At 58.3% G+C, this 22840-nt stretch overlaps 3 protein-coding genes across 5 annotated transcripts; all 3 read left to right on the top strand.

The window, feature by feature from the left end:
- The first annotated feature begins 151 nt into the window (after positions 1 to 151).
- On the top strand, positions 152 to 1638 carry TPGS1 (tubulin polyglutamylase complex subunit 1). 2 transcript variants are annotated; one of them, XM_088179250.1, is made up of 2 exons: positions 152 to 498; positions 594 to 1638. In XM_088179250.1, exons 1-2 carry the CDS (start codon positions 173 to 175, stop codon positions 1105 to 1107), a joined length of 840 nt encoding a protein of 279 aa, XP_088035376.1. In that variant the 5' UTR covers positions 152 to 172; the 3' UTR covers positions 1108 to 1638. The 2 variants fall into 2 exon arrangements, with proteins under 2 accessions (XP_088035376.1, XP_088035375.1); XM_088179249.1 differs by having other exon boundaries at positions 579 to 1638.
- A 147-nt stretch (positions 1639 to 1785) lies between these two features.
- Positions 1786 to 6920, top strand: CDC34 (cell division cycle 34, ubiquitin conjugating enzyme). Its single transcript, XM_014883068.2, has 5 exons — positions 1786 to 2533; positions 4751 to 4837; positions 5327 to 5424; positions 5779 to 5913; positions 6015 to 6920. Exons 1-5 carry the CDS (start codon positions 2216 to 2218, stop codon positions 6223 to 6225), a joined length of 849 nt encoding a protein of 282 aa, XP_014738554.2. The 5' UTR covers positions 1786 to 2215; the 3' UTR covers positions 6226 to 6920.
- A 2119-nt stretch (positions 6921 to 9039) lies between these two features.
- Positions 9040 to 20731, top strand: BSG (basigin (Ok blood group)). Of its 2 annotated transcripts, XM_014883039.2 has the most exons (9): positions 9098 to 9194; positions 13129 to 13476; positions 14997 to 15153; positions 16337 to 16425; positions 16878 to 17005; positions 17166 to 17439; positions 19322 to 19346; positions 19673 to 19742; positions 19921 to 20731. In XM_014883039.2, exons 1-8 carry the CDS (start codon positions 9113 to 9115, stop codon positions 19728 to 19730), a joined length of 1161 nt encoding a protein of 386 aa, XP_014738525.1. In that variant the 5' UTR covers positions 9098 to 9112; the 3' UTR covers positions 19731 to 19742; positions 19921 to 20731. The 2 variants fall into 2 exon arrangements, with proteins under 2 accessions (XP_014738524.1, XP_014738525.1); XM_014883038.2 differs by lacking the exon at positions 13129 to 13476 and having other exon boundaries at positions 9040 to 9194.
- The last annotated feature ends 2109 nt before the right edge of the window (positions 20732 to 22840 follow it).

Here is a 22840-nt window from a genome sequence, read left to right as displayed (position 1 = left end):
ACGCCCGCGGCGTTAGCGTTGATAACGCAGCTTCTTTGCCAACACTCAAGATGGCGGCCGCGGTCTCGCCCAATGGTGGCGTTCTCGCATTGCCTTCCTGCCCACCGATTGGCTGCCAGCGTGCAAGATGGCGGCAGAGAAACTTCCGGGCCGGGCGGAAGTGCGTTCCAAGATGGCAGCGTACGAGAAACGGCGAGCGGCCGCCGCCCCGGTGCCGGCGGCAGGCAGCGGGCTGGCGGAGCCAGGGCGGGCAGCGCCAGGGGGCGGCGGGCTGGCGGAGGGCAGCGCGGCGGAGTTTCTGCTGCGAGCCGGCGTCACGGCCATGGTGCGGGAGGCGCTGCTCAAGGTGCTGGAGGCGCGGCCCGCCGAGCCCGTGTCCTTCCTGGCTGAGTACTTCGAGCGGCTGGTGCTGGCGGAGGCAGCGGCAGAGCCCCCGGGGCCGCCGCAGCGCCTGGCTCGGGCGCTGTGGTACGTGTGCCTGGCTCATCACTCGCACAGGTGCGGCGGGCGGCGGCGGCGGGGGGCGGCGGGAGCGGGGGGCGAGGCCGCCTCTCTGTGTCTGTGCCCTGTCGCGACAGGACGGCCTTCGACAGCAACGCCGGCGCGGCCTACGAGGTGCTGGGGTGCGGCGGGAGGCGCCGGGCGCCGGGCGTGGACGGGCGGCTGTACAGCGAGCTGCTGCGGCGCATCTGCCAGCGCGGGGCGGCCCCGGCCGAGGCGGCGGCCGAGCTGCTGCGCCGCGTCCGCTGCCGAGACCACGAGGCCGTCCCGTTCGACGTGTTCCGCTACGGCGTCCTCACCTGCTGCGTGCTGCTGGAGTTCGCGGCCAAGGCCGACGCGCTGTTCGCCGTACTGGGCGCTGGGGATTCGGCGGACACCCGGCTGTGCCAGGCTGTGCTACGGGCGCTGGAGGACGCGCTGGGCGCCGGGCACGGCTCGCGGCCTGGCCGCTACCTGGAGGCTGGCTCCAGGCTGGGCCCCGACAGGCTGGCACTGGCCATGGACCAGGCGCTGCAGGAGAGGAAGCTCAGCTCCTCCATGAGCAGGGAGGAGTTCCTGAGGAAAGCCACCGCCCTGTTCATAGCGAAGGTGAAGCCTGTGGAGTGATGCCGGGTGAGAGCAGCGCTGGCTGCGGGCACTGCTGGCCCTGCGGGGTCCCCTCCAAGCTGGACGGTGAGCACGGGGAGCTGGCTGGGCGCTGGCTGGAGAGCCCTGGTCTGCCCAACAAGAGATTCTCAGTTTCCACGCTCCCTGCCCTGTTCTGATGGTGCCCAGCAGCTCCGTGTCCCTGTGTGCAGCCTTTCCTAGGCATGGCTTCTCTGGCCCAGCTGCGTTGGAGATTGCTTTTAGGTGTTATCCAGGACTGACATGGAGGCTGTTACCCGTGGAGCTGCTTTGGGCAGTGAAATGACCCAGAAGGAACAAAGCGCAGGGCTGGGCTGTGCCTGCACAGGGGTAGCTGGGGAGCACTAAGGTGGTTTGGGATGTGGAGTGCAGGCTCTGGATGAGACGCATCCCCTTCCCCCGGGACCAGCTGCGTGTCGGGCTGGGGTTATTTATTTGAACTTGTCTGATCGTTATTTATACTGTTCAATTCCTGGTTTGCTGTAAGACATTAAAGCTTTTTTATTATTTTTAGTGGCCAGTTTCTTAACCTCCTGGCAACAGGAAGTGCCAGATTGAGCTGCAGCGGTGCTCAGATCCCTGAGGCAAGCTCCGTGCTCAGGGGTTGGTGTTGGCAGCAGGTGCGGGACTGTGGAGCACCTGAGTGGTAGAGCCGGTGGGAGGATCCCCGCGGGCTCGGGATGTTGTGTTGGGCGGATGTTCTGCTCCCTGCAGGCAGGACGTGGTGCGGGTCTGGGTGAGGCTGCGGGTGGCGGCTCCTGACGCAGGCACAGCTGACGGGATGTGACACAAAGGGAGGTGCGAGCCGGGGAATGCCTGAGGCATCGTTCCGCTGCGGCCGTGCCAGGAGCAGCCTCTGCTCCCGTTCCAGGTGCTGCCCTGGCAGCGCTGTGAATTGTCACACAGGTGTGGCACTTACAGGCCGACCTGGGGCTGCGTTCCGGGCCGGGATTCTGTGTGCTGGGGAGCCCCGGGGCAGCTGCCGATCGCTGGATTCGCTCGGTGGGACGGCGCGACGGGGAGCGCAGCTGGCACCGGCGGAGCCGCCCCGCCCATCTCCTGCCCCGCCCCGCGCTCTGATTGGTCAGCGATGCTCGTAGGGGCGGTGCCCGCAGTGGCCACGCCCCTCACGGGACTACGGCCCCCGCCTGCCCCGCGTGGCCTCGGTCCCGCCGCCCCCTCCGCGCCCCGGAGCGGCCGCTGCGACCCCCGAGAGCCCCGGTACCCCGGCATGGCGCGGCCCTCCGTGCCCAGCTCGCAGAAGGCGCTGCTGCTAGAGCTGAAGGGGCTGCAGGAGGAGCCCGTGGAGGGGTTCCGGGTCAGGCTGGTGGACGAAGGGGACCTGTACACCTGGGACGTGGCCATCTTCGGTCCCCCGGACACCCACTACGAGGGCGGGTACTTCAAGGTGAGCGGCGGGGGCAGCGGGGAACGCTCGAGGTGTTGGGGGAGATGGGGTTGGGGGGGGCGAAGGCAGAGCAGGCGGTGTCGGGGGATGTGCTGGGTGTTTTGGGTGAGACCCTGTGAGGGGGCTATGGGTGAAGAAGGGTGTCCCGAGTGGGTGTGGGGGTCATGACAGCGCTGCTCCTGGGCTTGTGGGCGTGTTGAAGGCTAGGGAGAGCTGAGTCTTTGACTGGACACCTGGGGGACCCTGGGGCTTCAGAGCGCTCCTGGCAGGGAGGTGGCCGCTACCAAACTGCCGGGTGTCCCCTTCGTTGTGAGGAGCATTCGGCCCCTTTGGGGGCTGTGCCTCAACCACCCCCCTGTCCCCCCGGTGTGAGGGTGCAGGACACCGGGTTCCAGGTTGCTGATGTTCCCTCTCCTGGAGGGGATCCGAGGCACTGCCACCAGAGCAGAGGGAAGAGACAAAGGTCCCTCGAGTGCGGGCAGAGACAGCCCAGGGTGGGAGCAGGGAGCTGGGTTGGGGAGTGAGTGTCGTGGCTTGGTTTGGGGTTTGAGATGGAAGAAGGTGTTTGGAGGCCTGACTGCATAGCCCCCCTTGGCAGGATGTGTGTGTGCTCTTCCCAGGTGTTGTGCAACCTGGGGTAGCTGTTTTCTTCCTCTTTCTCATCCTCCCTCCTCCACTGAGCTCTTGTGTTTTCATCCTGTTGCTCTCAGGGTGGGGATGGACAGGGTGAGTCACTCAGGGTTAGCTGTGTTTGTTTTCCCGGGCTGGCAAAGCTGGTGCCTCAGAGCTAGATTTCATCTCTCCACTGAAGTGGAGGGTTGTTTTTTTTCCCCATAGCATCTTGGCATGAGACCCTCTGAACTCTCACCCTTTCAGCCACTTGGGCTCCTGTTGTGTGCTCGAGAGCTTCCAAACTCGGCACTGAGGGTGAGACTGTGCAGAAGAGGAGAGTGGAGGGGCTGAGTCTGCTCCAGCCTGTGGGGACACCAACCTGTTTGTACACAGCAGGGTGGGGTTGTTGCTGTCCAAGCCCCCTCTGGCATCGCTTCGCCTCAGCCGGTTTTGTTCTGATCCCCTCTGACACAACAAAGGGGATTATTCTGTGATGTTCAGCTGTTTGGCTAGAGCCCAGCATAGGGCCGAATGTCACTGCCCTGCACTCTACACACACAGCACGGCCCCCACTGTACATTTTCCTCTCTCCACCCCCTGTCCTGTGCCACGGATCCAGTGTCTGGGTTCTCTTGTACATGAACTGAGAGAGCAAGAAGCGTTCAAGGAGTTGTCGTGTTGAGTCTTGATCTAGAAGTTTGCTCCCAGGGCCTGGAAACAGCTGAAAGCTGAATCAGTCACTGGGACGTTGTGCAGCCACACAGGAAGAAGCTGCCCCCATCCTCTTGGATTCCTGGTGCTGGTGGGTTGGGGCAGCACCTCTGAGGACTATGGGATGTTGCTGTGGGTCCCTGTGCCCCCTCAGGCTTCACTCAGAGATGTTCCATGAGCCCCTCTTTGCCCAATCTCAGCCCCGCGGGCTTGGCGGCTGTGGGAGGAGCCGGTGGTGGCTGAGAGTGTCCCTGCTGGAGCCCTGGGCTACAGCCTGAGCTTCATGTGATTTTATTTTTAGCCTCCAAGCTGTGCGCTGCGGCCAGTTTGGACTGTGTCTCTTCTCAGAAGTGACAGGCTATTTTTAGATTCGGTGTGTTCATCAGAGCACCAAACACCTGATGCTTCCTTCCTGTGAGCTCTGAAGGGTAAACAGCCTTTCCTCCAGTGGCACAGCCAGGGTCTGTCCCTGACAGCAGCTCTGGAGAGTGACCCAGACTCTCTGCCTGGCTCTGTGTGCTGCTGTGGGGTTTGTGCTGTGTGCCAGTACTGCGTGCTCCTGCTGGTTCCTCTGCATTGGAGAGCACTGGATTAGTACCCGTGGGCCCTGCTGGACAGAAGGGTAAGGGCAGGATTGGGGCCAAGGAGCTGCTGCTGGTCACAGCCCCTTTGCTCAACCACTCTATGTGGTGAGGGTGCCCCTGGGGCCAGCGTCCATCCTGTCCCTGAGGCTGGTGTTCTGCCCACAGAGCTGACTGGTGCAGAGGCTCTATCCCAGCAGGCACCCAGCTGGGTTTGGCAGAGGTTCCTTTTTCCCAGAGCTATCAGAAGCTCTGAGGTTTTCGTCCCTTCCTTCTCACAAGCTGGTGTTCACATCTTATTGTTCCCTTTCAGGCTCGTCTCCGGTTTCCCATCGACTACCCCTACTCTCCTCCCGCCTTCAGGTTCCTAACCAAAATGTGGCACCCCAATATCTACGAGGTAGGTCCTCTGGCAAAGCCAGGAGGCTCTTGGACAGTCAGTGGACACGTGTGCCTCTATTGTGATGGCACTGGATGCAAATGCCAACCTTTGGCACTGGACACTCAGTGCCTTGGGCGATGAGTGCCTGGCACAGGGAACATCACTAACGAGCTCACGACAGCCCTTTGCTGTCCTAGTTCCAGGTTAGCCAGGCTTTGCAGGCCTGATGGCTCCCACGCTTGAGGACATTGTGTCTATGCCAAGAATGGCTGCAGGGCGAGCGACCTGCCTGGCCCTGGGGCCCATGCCAGGGGCACAGCGTGCTGGGCATTGGGCAGCCTGACCTGTACGGTGCTGGCAGTCATGGGGTGCTTGTCCACTTTTGTGTGCCTCCTATGGGACTGAAGGGACAACAGGGGCTGCCTCACCTGGCTTCAGCCAAAAGGAAGAGTGAGTGAGATCCTGGGCCAGCAGCTCCTGAGGATCCTATTTCTCTTGTGCTTTCAGACAGGTGATGTCTGCATCTCCATCCTCCACCCGCCCGTGGATGACCCGCAGAGTGGGGAGCTGCCATCAGAGCGCTGGAACCCCACCCAGAACGTGCGGTGAGGGCTGGGGGGACTGCGGGCAGGAGGCTCATCCAAGGGCAGGGGTGGGAAGGTAGGAGGATGGGGACAGCCTTCTGCTCCCAAAGCCTGCATGCAGGAGGTGCCCTGGGGCTGGTGAAGACTCTCGGGCTGTTTCCTTCTTGCTGAAGGAAAGCCAGAGCTTGTGTGTGGATGAGTGTAAGCCAAACAGCCCATATGCTGCTGGCCCCTGCCTGGCCTGCTCCCCTTTGCTGGGACCTCTCTTGCTGTGGAAAGCACAAGGCTTTCCCACGGACAGAGTGGGGCTGCTGGCACTGCTGGGGTGCTGCTGACCTGACTCAGCGCTGACCTGCTCATGTTTATCCATGCCAGAACCATTCTGCTGAGTGTGATCTCACTGCTGAATGAGCCCAACACGTTTTCCCCAGCCAACGTGGACGCCTCCGTGATGTACCGCAAATGGAAGGAGAGCAAAGGGAAGGACCGGGAGTACACGGACATCATCAGGTGTGTGCTGAGCACTGGCTGTGCTGGGATCCTGTGGGACATGGGCTCTGGAGGGCTTTGGTGCAGAGCTCTGTTCTCACTCCCCATTTCTTACCCTCCAGGAAGCAAGTGCTGGGCACCAAGATGGATGCTGAGCGGGATGGAGTGAAGGTCCCCACCACGCTGGCTGAGTACTGTGTGAAGACCAAGACTCCAGCCCCAGATGAGGGCTCAGACCTCTTTTATGATGACTATTACGAGGATGATGAGATGGAAGAGGAAGAAGAGAGCTGTTATGGTGATGAGGATGACTCTGGCAATGAGGAATCTTGATGGGCCTCTGGCATTGCAAAACTTACTATAAACTGCTGAATTTTACCTCAACTAGAACAAACTGGTTTGAATTTAGGATCTGTCAGCCCTGAAATTAACTCTCTACCTCGCAGGGAGACTGTTCTGCTGTTGCAAAGGAAATTCCATCTTTGTAGGAAAAGATAAACTGCCTATTTTATAAACTTCCTCGGGGGCGGGTGGAGAGGGGGAAGCTGTGTTGGGATGTTCACAAAGGCACAGAAACTGAGGTGCTGGTGGCTCTGCCTGGCTGAGGAGTGACAACTAGGCTTGGTGTTGGCTGCCCCTCATTTGGGTATGTTCAGCTTTTCTTCAGCCCCGTGGGATAGGAGCAGTATGAGGGGCTTGTGGGGGTGATGAGTGGTTTCTTTGGTGGGGGGGGGCAGCATGTGAATGCTGTCTTGGCTTTCAGCACCTCCTGGGGTTCACCCTGCAGCCATCTGGGCTGTCCCCACAGGACCCTTTTGCCTTCCCTGCCCATCATGCTGGAGCTGTGTTCACAGAGAGAAGGGCAACAGGGAGGACTTGCCCAGCAGCCACCAGCACTGGACATGTGGGTATGGTCTGTTTGTGGTTTTTAACTAGCTGGGAGGATGGGGGTCATGCTGAGTATTTCTGCTTCTGTTTTTTTTTTCAAAGTATTTAATAAAGTTCTTCCAGGGAAAGGTTGTGACGCACGGGTGAGGTTCTGCCCTGTCTGTGTCCAGGCTAGAAGGGATTTGTGTCAGATATGGACTGGCATGGAACAATGTTTGGGTGGGCTGGCTGCTCTCCTAGTGCTGCAGGGCAGCTATGGGTCTAACACTAACCCTCTTTCCACCTTGCAGAATGGACAGGAGGGTCCGGGCAGGGTTGCCTCTGGTCTGGAGAGCATCTCTGCCCTTCTTGGGCAACATTCAGTGCCCTTGCCCTGGAGCTGCAGCCAACACTCAGTCTCTGCCTGGTCCAAACCCTCCAGTGCTGCACTGGAGGTGTTTGCCTTCTCCTTCTTCTGCAGGCAGCAGACCTGCCTGTGCTCAGTGGTTGCTGATGGGCACCCCATGGGTGCCCAGGGCCCCTTGCAGCTGCTCTGATCCTGGCTGGGTGTGCCCTGAGCCCACAGACCAGAACTGGCTGAGACATGCGAGCTCCAGAGGCTGCGGGGAGCTCCCCAGACTGTGGTGAGCTCCCAGCCCGGGGCAGTGCCGGCGCCTTCTCCAGCTGGGATGGGGTGAGCAGCCTCGGTCGGAGCCAGGGCAGGGACAAGGCCCTGGCAAAGCGCCTGCCTGGGGCTCCTGCCCCTGCTGCACAAAGCTCGTCAGAGGGGTAATGAGCAAAACTTCCCTCGGCTGGAGTCGTGCAAATGGGATCAGGGCTTGAGTGACACCTGCGACTGCACGCGGCGAGGGCATGTGCTTTATTGCCTTAGGAAATGAGGCTAAAAGGTGAATAGGATTATTGTCGCTTTATTCAGGCCTGGCAAACGGCTTCCAAGGTCACCCGGCCGGCACGGAGCAGCAGCCCTGGCTCCTTGTTCACAGCCGGCCCCTCCTTTCTTTCCTGGGGGCTTCTCTGTACATCCCCAGCAGCCTCCCCCACCTGCAGGGCCATGCCCAGGTACCCTCTGCCTTTGCTGGCTCTTTGTGGCCAGTTCCCTTCCCAGTGCTGGATGCTGGAGGCCACCCACATCAGAAACAGCTCCTCAGCCTGCGGGTGCCATGGGCACCATACTCCACCGAATTTCTGTACCACAGGAGCCGTATTTGCAAATCCCCCCAGTGCAGGGGGAGCCCGACCAGTGGATGAGGGTGGGCGGGACATGGGGAAGAAATGCTCTGGGAGGAGCTGGCAGATCCCCGTGGAGAGAGTGGTGGGGACTGGCGCCTATGGCCCCATTATTTTGGCTTTTCCTGCCCCCCCCCCCAACCCGCCCACTGCTCCATGGCTGACTCAGTCAAGAGTTCACTCCTGGGAGGGAGAAGAGCAGGTGAAAAATCTGCTGTACTACAGAGGCCCTCTTTTTTCCCAGCTGCCTTGTTGATTATTGCCAACCCTTGGAGTTATCAGGCAGCTCTAGCTGGGCTGGAACGGGGACTTGATGCCCAGCACCCCCTGGCCCCATGGACTGCACTGAGAGCCCGGGGCCACGTGCGTTCCCTGCGCCTCGGGGCAGCCCTGACCACGGGGCTGTGGGGGCCAGGCCTGGCTGCTTTGTCCTGGCAGCGGCCCCGCGGTGTCCGCAGGAGCCATTGTCTGTTTGTGCCGGACTCCCTGTGCTGAGGAAGCGCTGCCCGGTTTCCTTCCCAAACATCCCGCTATGTGGGGCCCGCAGGCGGCTCTGGCTCACCCCGTGCGGCTCCGGGAACCACAGCGGGGACTCGCCCGCCTGAGCACCCGCTGGTTCCCCCGTGACTCTGCCCACGCTGCGCTTCGAGAAGCCACACGGCCACGGGAGCCTTGGGTTCCGGTGCTCCCCCCGGTGCGTGCGTGCCCCGGCTCGGCAGGGACGCACACGTGCAGACCTGTTTGCCCCCCCATCCCTCCGCAGTCTCGGACCCGCCCGGGGCAAGGCTGCACCGGGGCCTCCCCCGGGACCCTCAGCGCCGCCCCAACGCGTGTCCCCATTGGCTGTCCCGGCCGGCGGGCGTGGCCGCGCCGGCACCGGCCCGAACCGGCTCTGCCCGCGGGGCCAGGAGAGATGAGAAGGCGCTCGGTGTCATCTTTCCCCTGATTGGCCGCGCCGCGCTGAATGGGCGGGGCCTGAGGGGCGCAGCGCCGTGCGATTGGCTGGTCGCAGGGTGAGGGGCGGTGCCCGATCTGGCCCCACCTCCCCCGGTGCCCCCGGTCGCGGTTATAGCGCGCGCGCGGCGCGGCGGGGGCGCGTGCGGAGATGGCGGCGGGCGCGGCGGGAACGCGCGCGGTCCTGGCGCTGCTCGTCTTGTGCTCGATGGCCGCCGGCGCCGCGGGGACAAGTACGGACCGGGCCGGGGCGGGCCGGGGTGGCTCCGGTCTGGAGGGCTCCATTCGGGCTGCCTGGGATGGTGGGGGGCTCGCGTGGGCCCACTGGGGGGCTCCGTGCGGGGTTGGACGAAGGGGTGTCCTGCGGGGGCTCCGAGGAGCCTTGGCGGGATCTCAGCCCCGCGGGTGGGCTCTGGACCGGCTCCGGGAGCGGCGGGCGTGGGGGGAGGAGCGGCGGCGCGGGCGCCTGCGGCGGGGCACGTCCGCGGCGGGCGGAGCCCGGGCCGGGGAAACGGAGGCGCCCTGGGGCTATCGGACGATGGCCGGGCAGGGTTGGGTTCGGCGCTGCCGCCAGGCAGTCCCGGGGCTCGGGTGGAGGATGCCCCGGCGCACCGCGTGCCCGCTGATCTCTTTAACCGGAGGAGCGACAGGGTCCGCCGGTGCTTCCAGCCGCGCTGGGTTGTTTTCTTCTTAGGAAAAACGAGGAGTTTATTCCCCGCAGCCGCTTCTCCGGTTTCTGCGGCTGAGGAGCAGCAACGGGTCCCCGGGCTTTAAACCCTGAAGATGTTCCGGATAATCCCGGGGGCGGGAGCGGGTCCGGCGCGGGGCGGTGGCTCCAGCAGCCCCCGGGTGGGCACTTGAAGCTCTTCCCGCGGGGATGAGCGGGCTCTGCCCTGTGCTGGGGCTCCACGTTTCACCTCCTTAGGTTTTGGAGGAGCTCATGGCAAACCTGGCCATGGTGTCCCCGCAGCCTCCGGCTCATCCCTCGTGCACGCGGTGCAAACGGAAGAGGCTCGGCTTGGTCGCCGGTGGCAAGCAGCTGGTCCTGGCTGTTTGGCGTTTTGAATACTTAAAACAATTTGTAGCCTGTTTGCACTTAATTCAATGTAGTAGAACCAAAACCTAAGAGTGTAGGCGAAAGAGTGGGAGGATCCTGGAAGACCGAAGTGTGTGCTCCAATAGTTTCTTGCTACAGAATTGCATTTTAGTTCTTCAGGGCATAGACTCTTTCTAAACCTCACGCTTATCACCTGGAGCTGCCCAGGTTGGCTGCATCCCGTTCCCTCTGTGGCTCTGAGGGTTTCCTGCCAGCGCCCTCCTGCCTGGGGACTGACACCAGTGGGACGTGGAGGTGGCAGTTCCTATCCTGGCTCTGAAAAGCCCTGGAAGGATGAGCTCGCCCATCAGTTGTGTAATGCCCATGTCCTGCCTGGCCATGCCTGGGCTTGGTGTGGAGCTGTGCTGGTGCCTCGAGGGAGCAGAGTGGGGGCTGGAAAGTGGGGTTTGGCCTCTCAGTAATGTTTATGTTTGGCTTTATGGGGCAGACTGGGTAGCAGCTCACCCCATGGAGCATGGGTCGGTGTGTGCCTGGACTCTGTGCCCTCAGGGGGAGGGACCCTGACTTTGACCTGGCTGTGCAAAGCTTAAGGGCAGATTTTATAGCTATTTTAAAATGCAAAAAGTGTTAGGTCCTCAACTATCCCCTTCCCAAACCGAGAAACAAAGGTCAGGCCAGGCAGGAACATGTGCCCTGTGCACTGTGGGGCTCTGGCTGGGCTCAGCCACTTCCCACTGCTCTTAACACCTCGGGGACTCCTCCCTCTGCGGGGGGAGAGGTTGTTTTTAGTTTGAAGGTGACTCTGGAGAATGTTATCTGGTCTCGCTGCCTTCCCTGCTGGCTCAGATACCAAGCTGTGCCCGGGGAAGTATCTGGCTCTGCTCTGCGAGGAGCGTCTGGGCTTTGGGAGCCGAGCCCCACTGGCAGCCCGTCACCCTCTGGGAAATGTGGCAGCAGCCCTGATCGATCCCAGTGGGTTGGTACTGGCTGTGTTCCTGTGCCTTGAGCTCGACAGGTGCCTTCCCCAGCCCAGAGAGCCCACGGGTGGGATTTCCTCCTCTCAGCTTTCTGGTGGGGACGGGGAGGACATTAATCCCATGGGAATGCAAATGGTACTCGCTGCTGCTTGCTGGAGCCTTTTAACCTGTTTCAACTGCACGAGGCACCCTCTAACTCAGAGCAAATAACCTTGCACAGCTTATTTTGTCAGCGTACAGTAATCACCTTGTAGCTGTAAAACCCTTGATCTTTACCAGCTCCCGCTTTAATTCGGGCCGCAGTTGGAGCAGATGGGCTCGTACAAGTGCTGTGGGCAGTTCCAGGGCTTGTCAGGGTTGGGAGTGTTCCATCACAGGCCTGTGGTGTGGAAAAACCCCTTCTGCCACACAGGTCGGTGGTTCTGGGATGGAACCCAGCTGATACCTTCATCCCATAACATTTCTGGGTACCCCTGAGCCTCCTGTTTGGTTAAAATTATTGTCAGCCTTCTAGGAGCCGTGATCACGCCCTCAGGGGCCTTTTTCTTTCAGCCCTGCTGATTCTTCAAGACTTTCAAAGCTTTTCCTACCAAAGTTTGTTTTTCCTTTGAAAAATGTGGAATTCTTTAGGAATCAAGGTTAGCTTGCAGGCTAATTTGTGTCTTGAGTTTAAGCAACTTGGGTTTGTGACACTAATTTGTTCCTACTCTCACAAAAAGAAGCCTTGGGATTTCTCGTTAAAACATCTTCAGGCTTTCAAAACTCCCCAAAAACTTCTCAAAAAGCCCTCTTCCTCTGTGCCTGCAGATTATGGTGCATCCATGGAGGGTTGTGTATAATCACAAAGTGCTTTTAACTGAGCAAATTAATTCCTGGAAGGTTCTTGGGGTGCGAGCTGCCTGTTAGTACAGGAAGGATATGTCTCAAGCTCAACTCCTCTGAAACATGGCTGGGAGTGAGTCACGTAGTGACTTCAACCTGTGCCTGATGGCTTTTCCCGAAGTGGAGCTGCTGAGCCTCCCTTCCTGCCTGCCCTGGGAAGGGCTCCTGGGGCTGTGGCTGCTGCCCCGTGCCTGCCCTGGAGCCTGATGGCATTTGGCAGCTCCATTCCCTGGTTCCCTGCAGCACAGGCACTGACCTTTGGACTGGCTGATTCCAGCACTGATCCCTCTGGCTTTGAGGGCAGAGTGAAAAATACCCAAATTCCAGCCTGCAGCTGCTGCCTGTGCCTCTGGTCTGTTTTTCGGCAGTTCAACTCAGCAGGCTGGTCTTGCCTGAGATGAAAAGTTGGATTTCACTGTTTTGTATGACAACAAATTTACACATTTCCTCTCCTGGCTTGTGACGTATTGCAGACTGCAAGAGTTTCCTCCTCCCCAGAAAAAAGTTCTTACCTCGGGGTTGTGCTCAAGAGTTCCTGCTGGGCACCTTGGGGGGCTGAGGGGTGGAACAAGGGTGTGGGCAGGCGAGGGGCCGGTGTGTGTGGCCAGTACGTGTGGCTGTGCCAGGCACAGCAAGGGGGGGCCTGGGCCCTGGCCAGCTCCGAATTACGGTCAGGCAGCCCCGGGCTGTGCAGTGAGGGGGAACGGACACGTTCCTCCTGGGGCCACAGGGGCACAGTGAAGCCCTTTTCCCATTGCAGTTGTCTTAAACTGGGCTGGGAGAGGGCTCGGTCAGGGTTCTGCTGCCTCACTGTCCCCAGCCTTCCATGGTGATGCAGCACCTTGCCAGAGCACAGCCTGGGGAATGTGGAGACTGCATAAGCCCTTGAAACACAAATGTAATGTTTTCATCCTGAACTCCGTGTTCAGACTGGGGGTCAGACAGGGGCCTTGGGCTGCCCCTCACAGCTGGTGGGCAATGCCAGGGATGTCCAGTTTAGATTGTGGCACACACTGAGTGCTGGTTTATCTGCGCTGGTTTTGCAGCAGAGCTTCAGAAGATGCAAAATGCAAGCGAGCAGCCCTGTCTGAGGCAGGCAGAGTTCAGAGTGTGGAGGGGAGGGAGGGAAGAGTGTGCTGATCTGGAGACGGTGTGCAGCCTCTTCTTAGTCGCCGAGGGTTACTTTTGCTTGTGGAAGGTGAATTCTTGCTTTGCACTAACACTTTGCACTAATACCTCTTCAACTCATAGCTGGTTTTATAAAGTCACCACTGTCTCAAAAGAGACTGACTCAGGACAGCGTGGAGTTGTACTGCGAGGCGATTGGCAATCCCATCCCTGAGATCCAGTGGTGGTTTGAGGGCAACGACCCCAATGAGACCTATGCTCAGCTCTGGGATGGCGCACGGCAGGACCGTGTCAAAATCAACGCCACCTACAACCTGCACTCTACCAGCACCATCTCCATCACAAACCTCACGGATGACGACTCGGGCATGTATGAGTGCCGGGCTAGCAACGACCCCGACCGCAACCACTTGTCGAAGAGCCCCAAAGTCAAGTGGATCCGTTCCCAGGCGAACGTTTTTGTCATCGAACGTGAGTGGCCACACCGAGGCCTTGGCACTTGCTCGGACACTGGTGTCTTGAGTCTCCTGCCATGCTCACCCCTGCACCTGTGTCCTGTGGCTCCCGAAAGCTCCCCTCACCCTCCCACCCCAGCTGTAGAACTGAGAGACTCCCACCCTCTGTCAATCTCCCCACCACCTGTGACTTGACCCGGAATGGCCCTACTCAAAAAGGGTTGTGGCTTCCCAACCAATTCGCCCTCCGGCAATCCCGCGCCTTTTCCGGAGCCAAAGAACCTGGAACCTGCCGCTTATTCCCGAGAGCCTCCGAGCCCTGGTGCTGGCTGCAGAATTGAGCCTCGATTCTGTGGTCGACTCTGCCCTAACCACCACTGACCAGCGGCCCTTCCCTGCGGCTCGTACAGCTCCCGCTCCTTCCAGCAGCCCTGCTTTGAGCTCGCTTCCGTGCTGGTGACCCAGACTGTTGGGGAAACAAATCTTGCTTTGAGGTCTGAGATGCAACCATTTTTGAAATGGCCGTGTCTGTGTGACACTTGAGTGTGATGTTGTTGCTTGTCCTGTGGACGTGGCCGGGTTCCCTCTCGCAGGTGAAAGCTGGAGCGCCCAGGCTGCTTCCAGTGATAGAAACCTGGGAGGGAGATTAAAGTCCTGCTAAGGTCTCCCCATGAATCCTGAAGTTAGGAGAGCTGCCTTTTCAGCAGAAATGTGCTATGGAGTACAGAACTCCAGCAGAACCCTTCTTCCAGTGGAATTTGGATAGAAGGAAAAGTAAAATGCCTGTCAGCCTTGGCAAAAGCTGATCCTTACAAGGGATGGAGATGGGGTGGAAGGGTAGGGACTAGTGGCACTGGGGCTGTGCAGTGGTGCTGCTGATGGAAGCTACCTTCTTGGACAGCCTCCTACAAGTAGAAATGCCTGAGTCATCTTAGGTTGCATAATTTACTGCTGCCTGGCACATCGAGGCCCAGGACCTCTCGGAGTCACGGCTCTGTGTTCTCCCTGGAGTCATTCCAGCTAAACCCTTTGGGCTGCCTCAGGTGACACACGTATTGCTGTCACATCTTGTCTGCTCTCCCTCACCACAGAGGGTCCTGGCTGCCCTCTGTGCTACCTGGAGGTGTCTGAAGCTGCTCAGGTGCTGGGAGGTGTTGACACATGAGTGCTGTGGCGGCTCACAGCAGCAGAGAGCCGTGCTCTGCCCTTCAGAGTGACCTTTTCCATTGCTTATTGAGCACTGGGCTCTGCACCCGTGGTAGAGACAGCAGAGATTCAAGTGATGCAGGACACAGATCCTGCTCACGTGGAGAGCAGCTGCAGGGCCAGCGTGGCCATCCCAGGTCCACTCAGGCCTGGCCACCTGGCTTGGGGACTGGTGCTGGCACGGTCAGGTCTGGTAGGGAACTGTGTGAAGGTAAGTGGAAGCTGGGAATAGAGACAAGGAGCTGTGGGGTTTGCATTGCAGGTTCTTGGGTACCACGTCAGCTCTGCCATATCCCAGGTTAACTTAAAGCCAATTCTTTATGAATGCAGGTCCAGAAATTGGTTTTCAAGTCATTGAGAGTTCTGACAAGCTGATCCTCACCTGTAACATCTCTGCACCACACCCCACCATCACTGGCCACAAGTGGATTTACAAGGAGAAGATCCTGCAGGAGGACGAGAACACGGGTGCTTCTACCAGCTACACGTGAGTGTCAGGGCAAGGTCAGAACCTGAGCACAGGCAGGCTTTTTTCCCAGAAAGCAGCTGTTTGCTGTCAGCTGCAACCAGGGCTGAGTACTTGCAGCCCTGCTGATGGGGTGGGGCTTTGGGACCGTGGAGCATGAGTTAAACAAAGTTTTAGTAAGGCCTTTATGGTGAGGAGGAGAGCAAAAAGGAGGAGGAAGGGGCAGTTTTGTGCCACAAATATCCTCTTAGGAAGAGATTTCCTGATTTTAAGCAGATGTTCAGCTGGACTCTGGTTATTCAATGTCCAGAGCTTTCAAGGACCACTGCTTTGGGCAGGCCAGCAGCTCCCTGTGTGTGGAGCGAGAGGCTCCAGTGCATGTTGTCTCTCCTTGGGGCTTTATGTCCCTTCCCAGAGTCCAGCTGTTCTCCCAGAAGGAGCTGGGGATCCGTGGCAGGCTGTGGGAATACCAGCCTTATTGTGGCAGTGCAGTGAGCTTTCCTTCCTGATTACAGTCAGGCCTGGCTGGCACTGACCCAGCAGCTGTGGAGGCATCATGTCCCTTTGTATGGCAGTGCCGACGTGCCTGTCTCCCCATAGCAACAGGGAGCTGAACAAGGATTAAAGTATTTATAACCCAGCCTCCCTCGCGTGACCTCAATTCCTCAGCTGAGTGGTTTTTGGAAGTGGGAAGCGCCGTGCACGGCAGAACTAACAAACAGCCCCTTGTCCCAGTGCAGCCATGGGACAAACTCTGTGGGCCCCTTCCCTCGAGTGGGTATTACTGAGCAGCAGAATGGGATGCTTGTTGCAGGGCTGCATAATCCACTAAATCTCATTGCAGCAGCTTTACAGGAAGGAGAATGTGAGGATTTTTCTCAGTGCAGGGATCAATTCAGAGCATCCAGGCCTGGGTGATCTTTGCCCTGTGTTCCACTGAGCTGGAGCAGTGATCACTGACTTGACAGACCCGTGTCAGACGTGGTGCACATGAAACCCTCTTCTGCCACCCTCAGTGTGTGAGGAGAGTGGAGAGCTGGCTTGCTGTAGATACACAGTGCAGTATAAATATTCTGCTGGAATGGGGGAAATTTGCTATGGAGGAGGCCACTGATGCTTGTGGGTGTCTGATTCCGTGAGTCTGGAGGTCGGTATCTCTGGATAAGTTGTGCTGGATGCTTACCTGAGTCCTGTTTTTTGGTAGAATCGATGGGAAGAAGGAGGAGCACTCCGGCATCTACGAGTGCGTCTTCGAAGCAAACCCGCAGATAATAGGAGAAGTGAATATTTCTGGTAACTTCATCTGTTTGCTCCTGGGGTCTGAGGAGGGCCATGGGGAAGCTGTGACCTCCTGAACACTTTGCTGTGGTGTCTTTTCAGCTTGTTGAATAGCTGCTCCCAGCCCTCATGTGACTGCAGGGCTCTGCTCTCTGAGAGGCAGTGCTGTTACTAGGATGCTCCTGTGTCTGCAGGGTCAGCCCTGACATCCTGCATTAAACCAGACTTCTGTGGGCCTGTTCCCACAGGAATAATGGATAGAGGGATAATACCTGCTGGGCAAATCTGTTTGAGCCTTTCCTGAAGCATCTTGATGCTCTTTCCTCTTTGAAAATGCCAAATTAGCGAGAGGAACAGCCTGACTGAGGTTTTGGGGTAGCTGATTGTGGTGAGGTGGGCTGAAGGAAGCACAAATCTATGTGATTTCTATAATGAGATGTCCATATTTTTTTTCCCCTCTTGCCTAGTTTCCCCCCAGGTGATGGCGTACAAGAAGTCCGAGCATGGCAATGAGGGGGACACAGGTGTGCTGACCTGCAAGAATCCCTCTTTCCCTGCTGTCACTTCTTGGTCCTGGCACAAAAGTGGTCATGGGGTATGTGCTGTGGTTTGCTCCTTCTCCCCTCCTGCCTCCCTTGCTGCTCAGTCCTTGTGCCACCAGAATTGTTTCAAAGCTCAGCACTCTCCGGAAGGATTTCTGTGATGGTCAATCAGCACTGCCCTGAGATCCCTCTTCTTCCTCCTCCTCCCTCCAGCTCCTGGAGAATGCTTCTGGCCGATACATCATCAAGTCCGATGGCAACAAGACAGAGCTACGCATCCTTAAACTGGATATTGAGCAGGATACAGGTGATTATTTCTGCAATGGCACCAACTCCTTCGGCAGCGGGGATGCCAAGGTGAACCTGCGCGTCCGCAGCCGCCTGGCAGCCCTCTGGCCCTTCCTGGGCATCGTGGCAGAAGTCCTCGTTCTTGTCACCATCATCTTCATCTATGAGAAGAGGAGGAAGCCAGATGAGGTTCCTGACGGTAAGAGGCACCTGGGTTTGAATCTGTCCGGGAAGATCAAGTGATTTGCAACTTTCAGGGTGCAGGCAGGATGGGCTTGTAGGGAGTTCTGAGGTCTCTGTGTCAGAGGAGGGGTGGTTTGAGGGTGCTCCGGGCACTTGAGAGCCCAGTCTGTACCATGCCACTTCAGCCATGAAACTGCCTGTAATTGCACTGTTTGTGACAGTCCTGCAGTGAGTTCTGGAGCAAGAGAGGATTCTGTGCAGGTCAGCCTGACCTTTTGTCTCACCAGTTCCTCTGCTCTTTGCTCAAGTGCTTCCCTTGGGTGTCTGCAGGGCTGGATTTGTTTTGGCAACTCCCACTCTGGACAAGGTGGTTTGTAAATACTACTAGAGCTTTTGTGGTGCTGCAGAACTGGGAGGGACTGTGTTAGTGGCTCTGTAAGACCAGGCTTAGCTTAATTTGTGTTCAGTTCAGGATGTTTTGGGTCATCAGATCCACACATCCTGGATCTCAAAGACCCGCTACTATCTTTAATCTGTTCTGGAAGCACCAGCTCCTCCCTTTCCTTATCGGTGAGGATCTGCATTGTGTCAGGCTCCTTTATCTGATGCTGTTAACAATGCGGTGTGAATGCTCTGTATCCTTCCTGACTGAGATCCTGCAGAGCCCCTGGCCCCCTGCGAGGAGCAGGCTCACGAGAGGCGCAGCAGAGGGGCTAAAGGTCAGATCCCTCCCCTGATTTCAGGGCTTGGAATTCCACTCGAGGCAGTTTCACAAGCAGGTGTTTTGCCCTCTTAACACCCCTGGCTGGAAGGCAAGTGCTGTCTTAAAGATGTTGTAGTTGCATCTCCCAGTAAAAACACTCTGTCATCTGGTTTGTGATGGCATAAGCCCAGGTCTGTGGGGTGCTGACCTGTCAGAGCTGTAGCAGATGCCTTGACAGACAGGTGAATGTGTTGAAATGTCCTGATGCTCCTTGGCAAGAGGAGCTCAAGTTCCTAAATGCTCATGGATGAAGATAAAGCATCCACACCCCTTTGGTAAACACATGGCTTTATGCTTCCCTGGTATAAAGTGGTTCTTTCTGCCCCAAAATCTCTGTAGCTTTGCCCCTCCCAAAAGGTGACAGTGAGGCCTCTCTGAGCCAGTTCCCCACAGCACTTTCTATGAACTGGATGCTTCTGTCACCTGGGATGGGGTGGGGACAGTCTGGCCTGTCTTTGGGGTGATATCCTTGCTGGTGTTACCTATCCACTCTTCCTTTCTCTGCTGCTGGGTGCCATCTCACATGGTAAGTCAAAGGTAGTTCCAGCCGTGTGTCTGCCTTCGACCTCTCACCAGCCCTGAGCAGATCCTGGTGCCCAGGGCAGCCCCAGTGCCCCGAGCATGGGACTCAAGGGGAGCCAGGGCTGCAGAAGAGGTGATGGAGAGCAAAGGAGACAATTGGGAGCCTCCAGTTGGGAGGTGGCAGATCTCAGGGAGCTGGTGAAAGGCCCCAGGGCTTTGGCACGTGTTGGCAGAGGTATTTCCTTAGCTGTGCTGCTCAGAACGTGGTGTGCAGTGTTTGTTTTGATATCACAACGTGTGGGGAGGGAGAAGGGCTTCCTGCTGCTGCTGCTTAAAGCCTGGTTCCTGAAACATCCTGTTTGGCTTCCCCTTTACCTGCTGTGAGTGTGCTGGGATCTGGGAGCCATCCCAAGTCCTGGTGCCGTGGAGGCGAGCGTAGTGGATGGATCAGGGCAGCAGATCTCACCAGAGGAGCTCTACCCTCCCCAGTGGTGGTGGAATGGCTGCCTGGAATGCAGTTCCCACTGCTTTAAGGGGAGGCAGAGGTCACTTTCTATGTCCTCTCCCCTGACTGTTTTTTGTTTTCTCTTTCTGTGCTGTCCTGAATGTGAAGATGATGATGGAGGCTCTGCACCACTGTAAGTACCTTGCCTCTTCCTATTTCGCTAGATTTACACTGGTAGATCTCATCCAGCCGGGGAATCTGCTCCAGAGATAAAAGCTTTATGCAAAGATAAAAGCTGGCTGGTATGGGATAATGCTCAGTGGGAGGAGATGTAACCCCATGGTTCATTTAATGTCCCCATGTGTAAACCACACGTAGCTGGGGTGGCACCAGAGTCTGACCCTGCTCTGGGATCTGATCTGCACCCTCTGCTTGGACCTGAGTTACATTAATGGGTGAGGGGTGGTGGTGGGGGAACTTCCTGCTCTCCCTTTCCTCATACCCCTTCTCCCTTCCCAGGAAGAGCAATGCCACAAACCACAAGGACAAGAACGTCCGCCAGAGAAACGCAAACTAAGAGCAGGGCCAGGTGAGTGCCAGGGCAGAGCCTGGAGCAAGAGCTGCAGCATCTGGGTCTGCTGAGGGTCTCTGGAAGAAGCCAAAGGCTCTCCTGGCACAGCATGGGCTCCACCAGCCCCTTCCAGCCCAGTGCGGCTGTACTGGTGCAACAGGGTTTATCTAACTGGCTTTTCTTTCTCTCCTGCCAGGTGATGTGTAGAGGAAGAACTCGTCTGGACAACTTTATTTTCTTTTAATTTTTTGGTAAAATAGCACCATGGAATATTCTAGTGCGTCCTTGCGATTCAGTTACTTCACTTTCTAAGGAAACTTAAGTTGTAGAATATAAAATACACTTTTTTTTTTTTTTTTTTTTTTTTTTAAAGAGTCGTGGGAGGGTTTTTCTACCTGTAAATGTAAATCCTTTGTTCCTGGTAGTGTAGGTCTCTGGCTGTCTCTGTCCTAGGTTATTTCATGTTGGTACAGAGTGGGGAGGAGGGGTGGGAGTGCCGCTGTGTCCCACCTGCTTGTGGGGATGAGGGAGGAGCTGCTTTGGTGGCTGTTGGGGGATGACCTGATCTGACCAGAGGGCTCAGGAAGGGGTTCTGTGTCTTTCCCAGTGCGTCACCAGGAGCAAGGCTGCACCTTTCCCTGACAAAGGGCTCGTTCCTGGCATGTCCCTGTCGGGCAGATTCCCAAGCAGGTCCTGCTGAGCTGTTTGTGGTTACTGTTAAACAGGCAGCCAGGAGCTAGATGCTGGATAAATGATTGCTGTAACTTATTCCATGGGTTGTTCATGTCTCTGCAGTGGGGAGGGGCAGGGTGAGCTGGGGCTGGGGGTGATTTTAAGTTTTAACAGCGTGTGCTTGTGCTTGAGCCAGCGCAGTGTGTGCGTGACGTGGGGGTCTGTGAGCAGACGAGTGCTCAGGGGAGTCTAACACCTTTTACTGCTGGGTAGCATTGAACTGTTCCATCTGTTAACACTTCACAAATAAAGATGATTCCTCTCTCTTTTTTCCACCTCTGGACTCTGGTCTCTTCCCTCTGGGCCGCCTGACCCTCTGGCTGCAGAACACAATGTTGTGTCTGGGTCTGGTGCCAGCTCTGGCTGCCCTCTAATTGCTGAGGAGATGCAGCTCGACGGGTGTAAAAGCTTTCATGGAGAGAGGGAGGCTCTGCAGAGCCTTGAGGAGCCTGAGGCATTCGTGCCTGTATGGGACAATCTCCCCTTGCCCTTCTCCACAGTTCCTCAGGTCTTGTGGCTGTGGGGTCAAGGATCAGCCTCAGCTTCGAGGAGCCCTCACAGGCCCTGTAACTTCGGTAAGCAGGTTCTCTCTGTTTGTTTGGTTTTTTTCCTGCCCTTTGTGGTTGGAGAGAGCAAAGGTGTGACACCTTTATGCACAGAGCAGGGCCCTGGGGCCCGGACAGGATGTGGTGGGGAAGGTCCCTTCTCTGCTGCCAGTCCTGGGCTCAGGGGGCTTCTGCCAGCATTCCTGTCCCTGGAGTGAGGCCGCAGAGCCCATGGGCTGAAGAGAAGCTACCCTGTGCTCCCAGCTGAGGTACTTCTGTCTGCTTCATTCTGGGCACGTAACTGAACCATGGCCTCGCTCTGTAGCCAGATGCTTGTCCCTGCCTGGGATGGGACAAAGGGGGAGCACGGCTGTGGTGGCAACCCTGTGCCCAGAGAGGTGGTGGCAGGTCTGGTGGCTGTGCCATCACAGTGAAGGCAGTGTGGCTCTGTGCCGTGTAAATAGGTTATGCAAGGCTTTCACAGCCCGGCCTTGCGCCATCCTGGTGAAAAATCAATGCATGGTTTAATTTCCTTTATGAGGATTATGGGTCCTGTCTGACCCTGCTCTAGGCTGCAGCACAAAGCAGCACTTGTGCCATTTGTTTGACCGGGCAGGGGATGGAGCTGGCATCGTGCTGCTCTGGGCTGTGTTGCAGTTGCCCTGGTGAGCTGTGGCACAGCCCCGTCATGGCCCAGGGGCTGCCATGTCGAACCTTAGGCAATGATGGCACAAACAGGCCCCTGGTGTGGTGGCCCATCGTGTCCCAGACAGAGAGCAGGTGCTCCAAGCTCCACAGGGACCCTGCTCAGCCCCTGTTTCCCGATGCCTCGCCGTGAGTCCTGAGCTGCAGCCTCCCGTTCAGGTTAAGCTGAATCAGTGTCTCCACGGGCTGGGGGTGGCAGTGCTCTGCCCCAGGAATGGTTTGGAGAAATGGGCTGCTGTTGGGGGCAGCCGTGCCGAACCTGGGACGTGAAGTTGCAGAACGAGGCCGCTGTGGTCCGCAGCGCGACTTTTGGGGTGTCTCCTGCCCTGGGGCTCAGTACAGGGCCCGCGGTTGTTGGTGCCCGCCCCGGGCACCGCGCTGGCTCCGCCGTGGCCGCGGGACGCGCTCCGGGTGCGGTTCTGTCCCGCGGCACCAGGTGGTGCCACCGCCGCGGCCGCGCTGCCCAAGCGGCTCCGTGACCCGACGGGGCTCTCCCGGAGCCGCGGGCTCGGGCCGGGGCAGCTCTGGCCCCGTGTCCGCCTGCTCGGGGCGCACCCGGGCTGCTCACTCCGGCCATCCCTGACACCTCGCCGCCCTGGCGAGCTGCAGAGGGACGAGCCCGTTCCCGTGGAAGAGGGCAAGAGGTGCCGGTCCCGATGTCCCGTTCTTCCAGAGCATCAGCTCCCTTGGCGGGTGTCCGGTATCCAACTTTGGGTGCTGGCGCTCGCTTGGGGCGCCGGTCCGGGGTCTCCATCCCCGGGTATACTTTGGGGAATTCCTCCTGACACCGACTGAGTTCAGAGGGGTCTCAGCGCTGGAGCGATGGGTCCTTGGGGCGCTGGGAGAGCAAAGCTCCCGTACCTGGCGCGGCGATGGGGTCCATCCCTCATCCGGGGTAAGCAGTGCTCCGCTCCCTCGGCGGCAAGTCGGATGGGCTGGCGGCAGCGGAGCCCCGCGGGGAAAGCGGCCGGCCCCGCGCCACACCACACCGGGGACTGCGTTGCCAGAATCCGGGACCGTCGGGTCGGACGGGGGATGGCCCGTCCCAGTGGCCGGTCCCGGCAGCCGGTCCCACCGACAAGGGCTGCACCGGCGGGGGGAGCTGCGGAGCCGCCCGGCCCCCGGCCCAGCCCC

Source organism: Sturnus vulgaris, chromosome 26 (genome assembly GCF_052056855.1).
Source record: "Sturnus vulgaris isolate bStuVul1 chromosome 26, bStuVul1.hap1, whole genome shotgun sequence".
NCBI lineage: Eukaryota > Metazoa > Chordata > Aves > Passeriformes > Sturnidae > Sturnus > Sturnus vulgaris.
The sequence above is the reverse complement of the archived record's forward strand: the minus strand, read 5'-3'. Positions and strand labels throughout refer to the sequence as shown.

Bases quoted from the DNA above. Each gene is read 5' to 3' on its own strand.
- TPGS1 (XM_088179249.1), top strand. From the start codon at position 173: ATGGCAGCGTACGAGAAACGGCGAGCGGCCGCCGCCCCGGTGCCGGCG. The intron at 499-578 runs GTGCGGCGGGCG...CTGTCGCGACAG, and splicing joins CTGGCTCATCACTCGCACAG to GACGGCCTTCGACAGCAACG.
- CDC34 (XM_014883068.2), top strand. From the start codon at position 2,216: ATGCTCGTAGGGGCGGTGCCCGCAGTGGCCACGCCCCTCACGGGACTA. The intron at 5,425-5,778 runs GTGAGGGCTGGG...TATCCATGCCAG, and splicing joins AACCCCACCCAGAACGTGCG to AACCATTCTGCTGAGTGTGA. The intron at 5,914-6,014 runs GTGTGTGCTGAG...CTTACCCTCCAG, and splicing joins GAGTACACGGACATCATCAG to GAAGCAAGTGCTGGGCACCA.
- BSG (XM_014883039.2), top strand. From the start codon at position 9,113: ATGGCGGCGGGCGCGGCGGGAACGCGCGCGGTCCTGGCGCTGCTCGTC. The intron at 16,426-16,877 runs GTAACTTCATCT...CCTCTTGCCTAG, and splicing joins AGGAGAAGTGAATATTTCTG to TTTCCCCCCAGGTGATGGCG. The intron at 19,347-19,672 runs GTAAGTACCTTG...CTCCCTTCCCAG, and splicing joins GATGGAGGCTCTGCACCACT to GAAGAGCAATGCCACAAACC.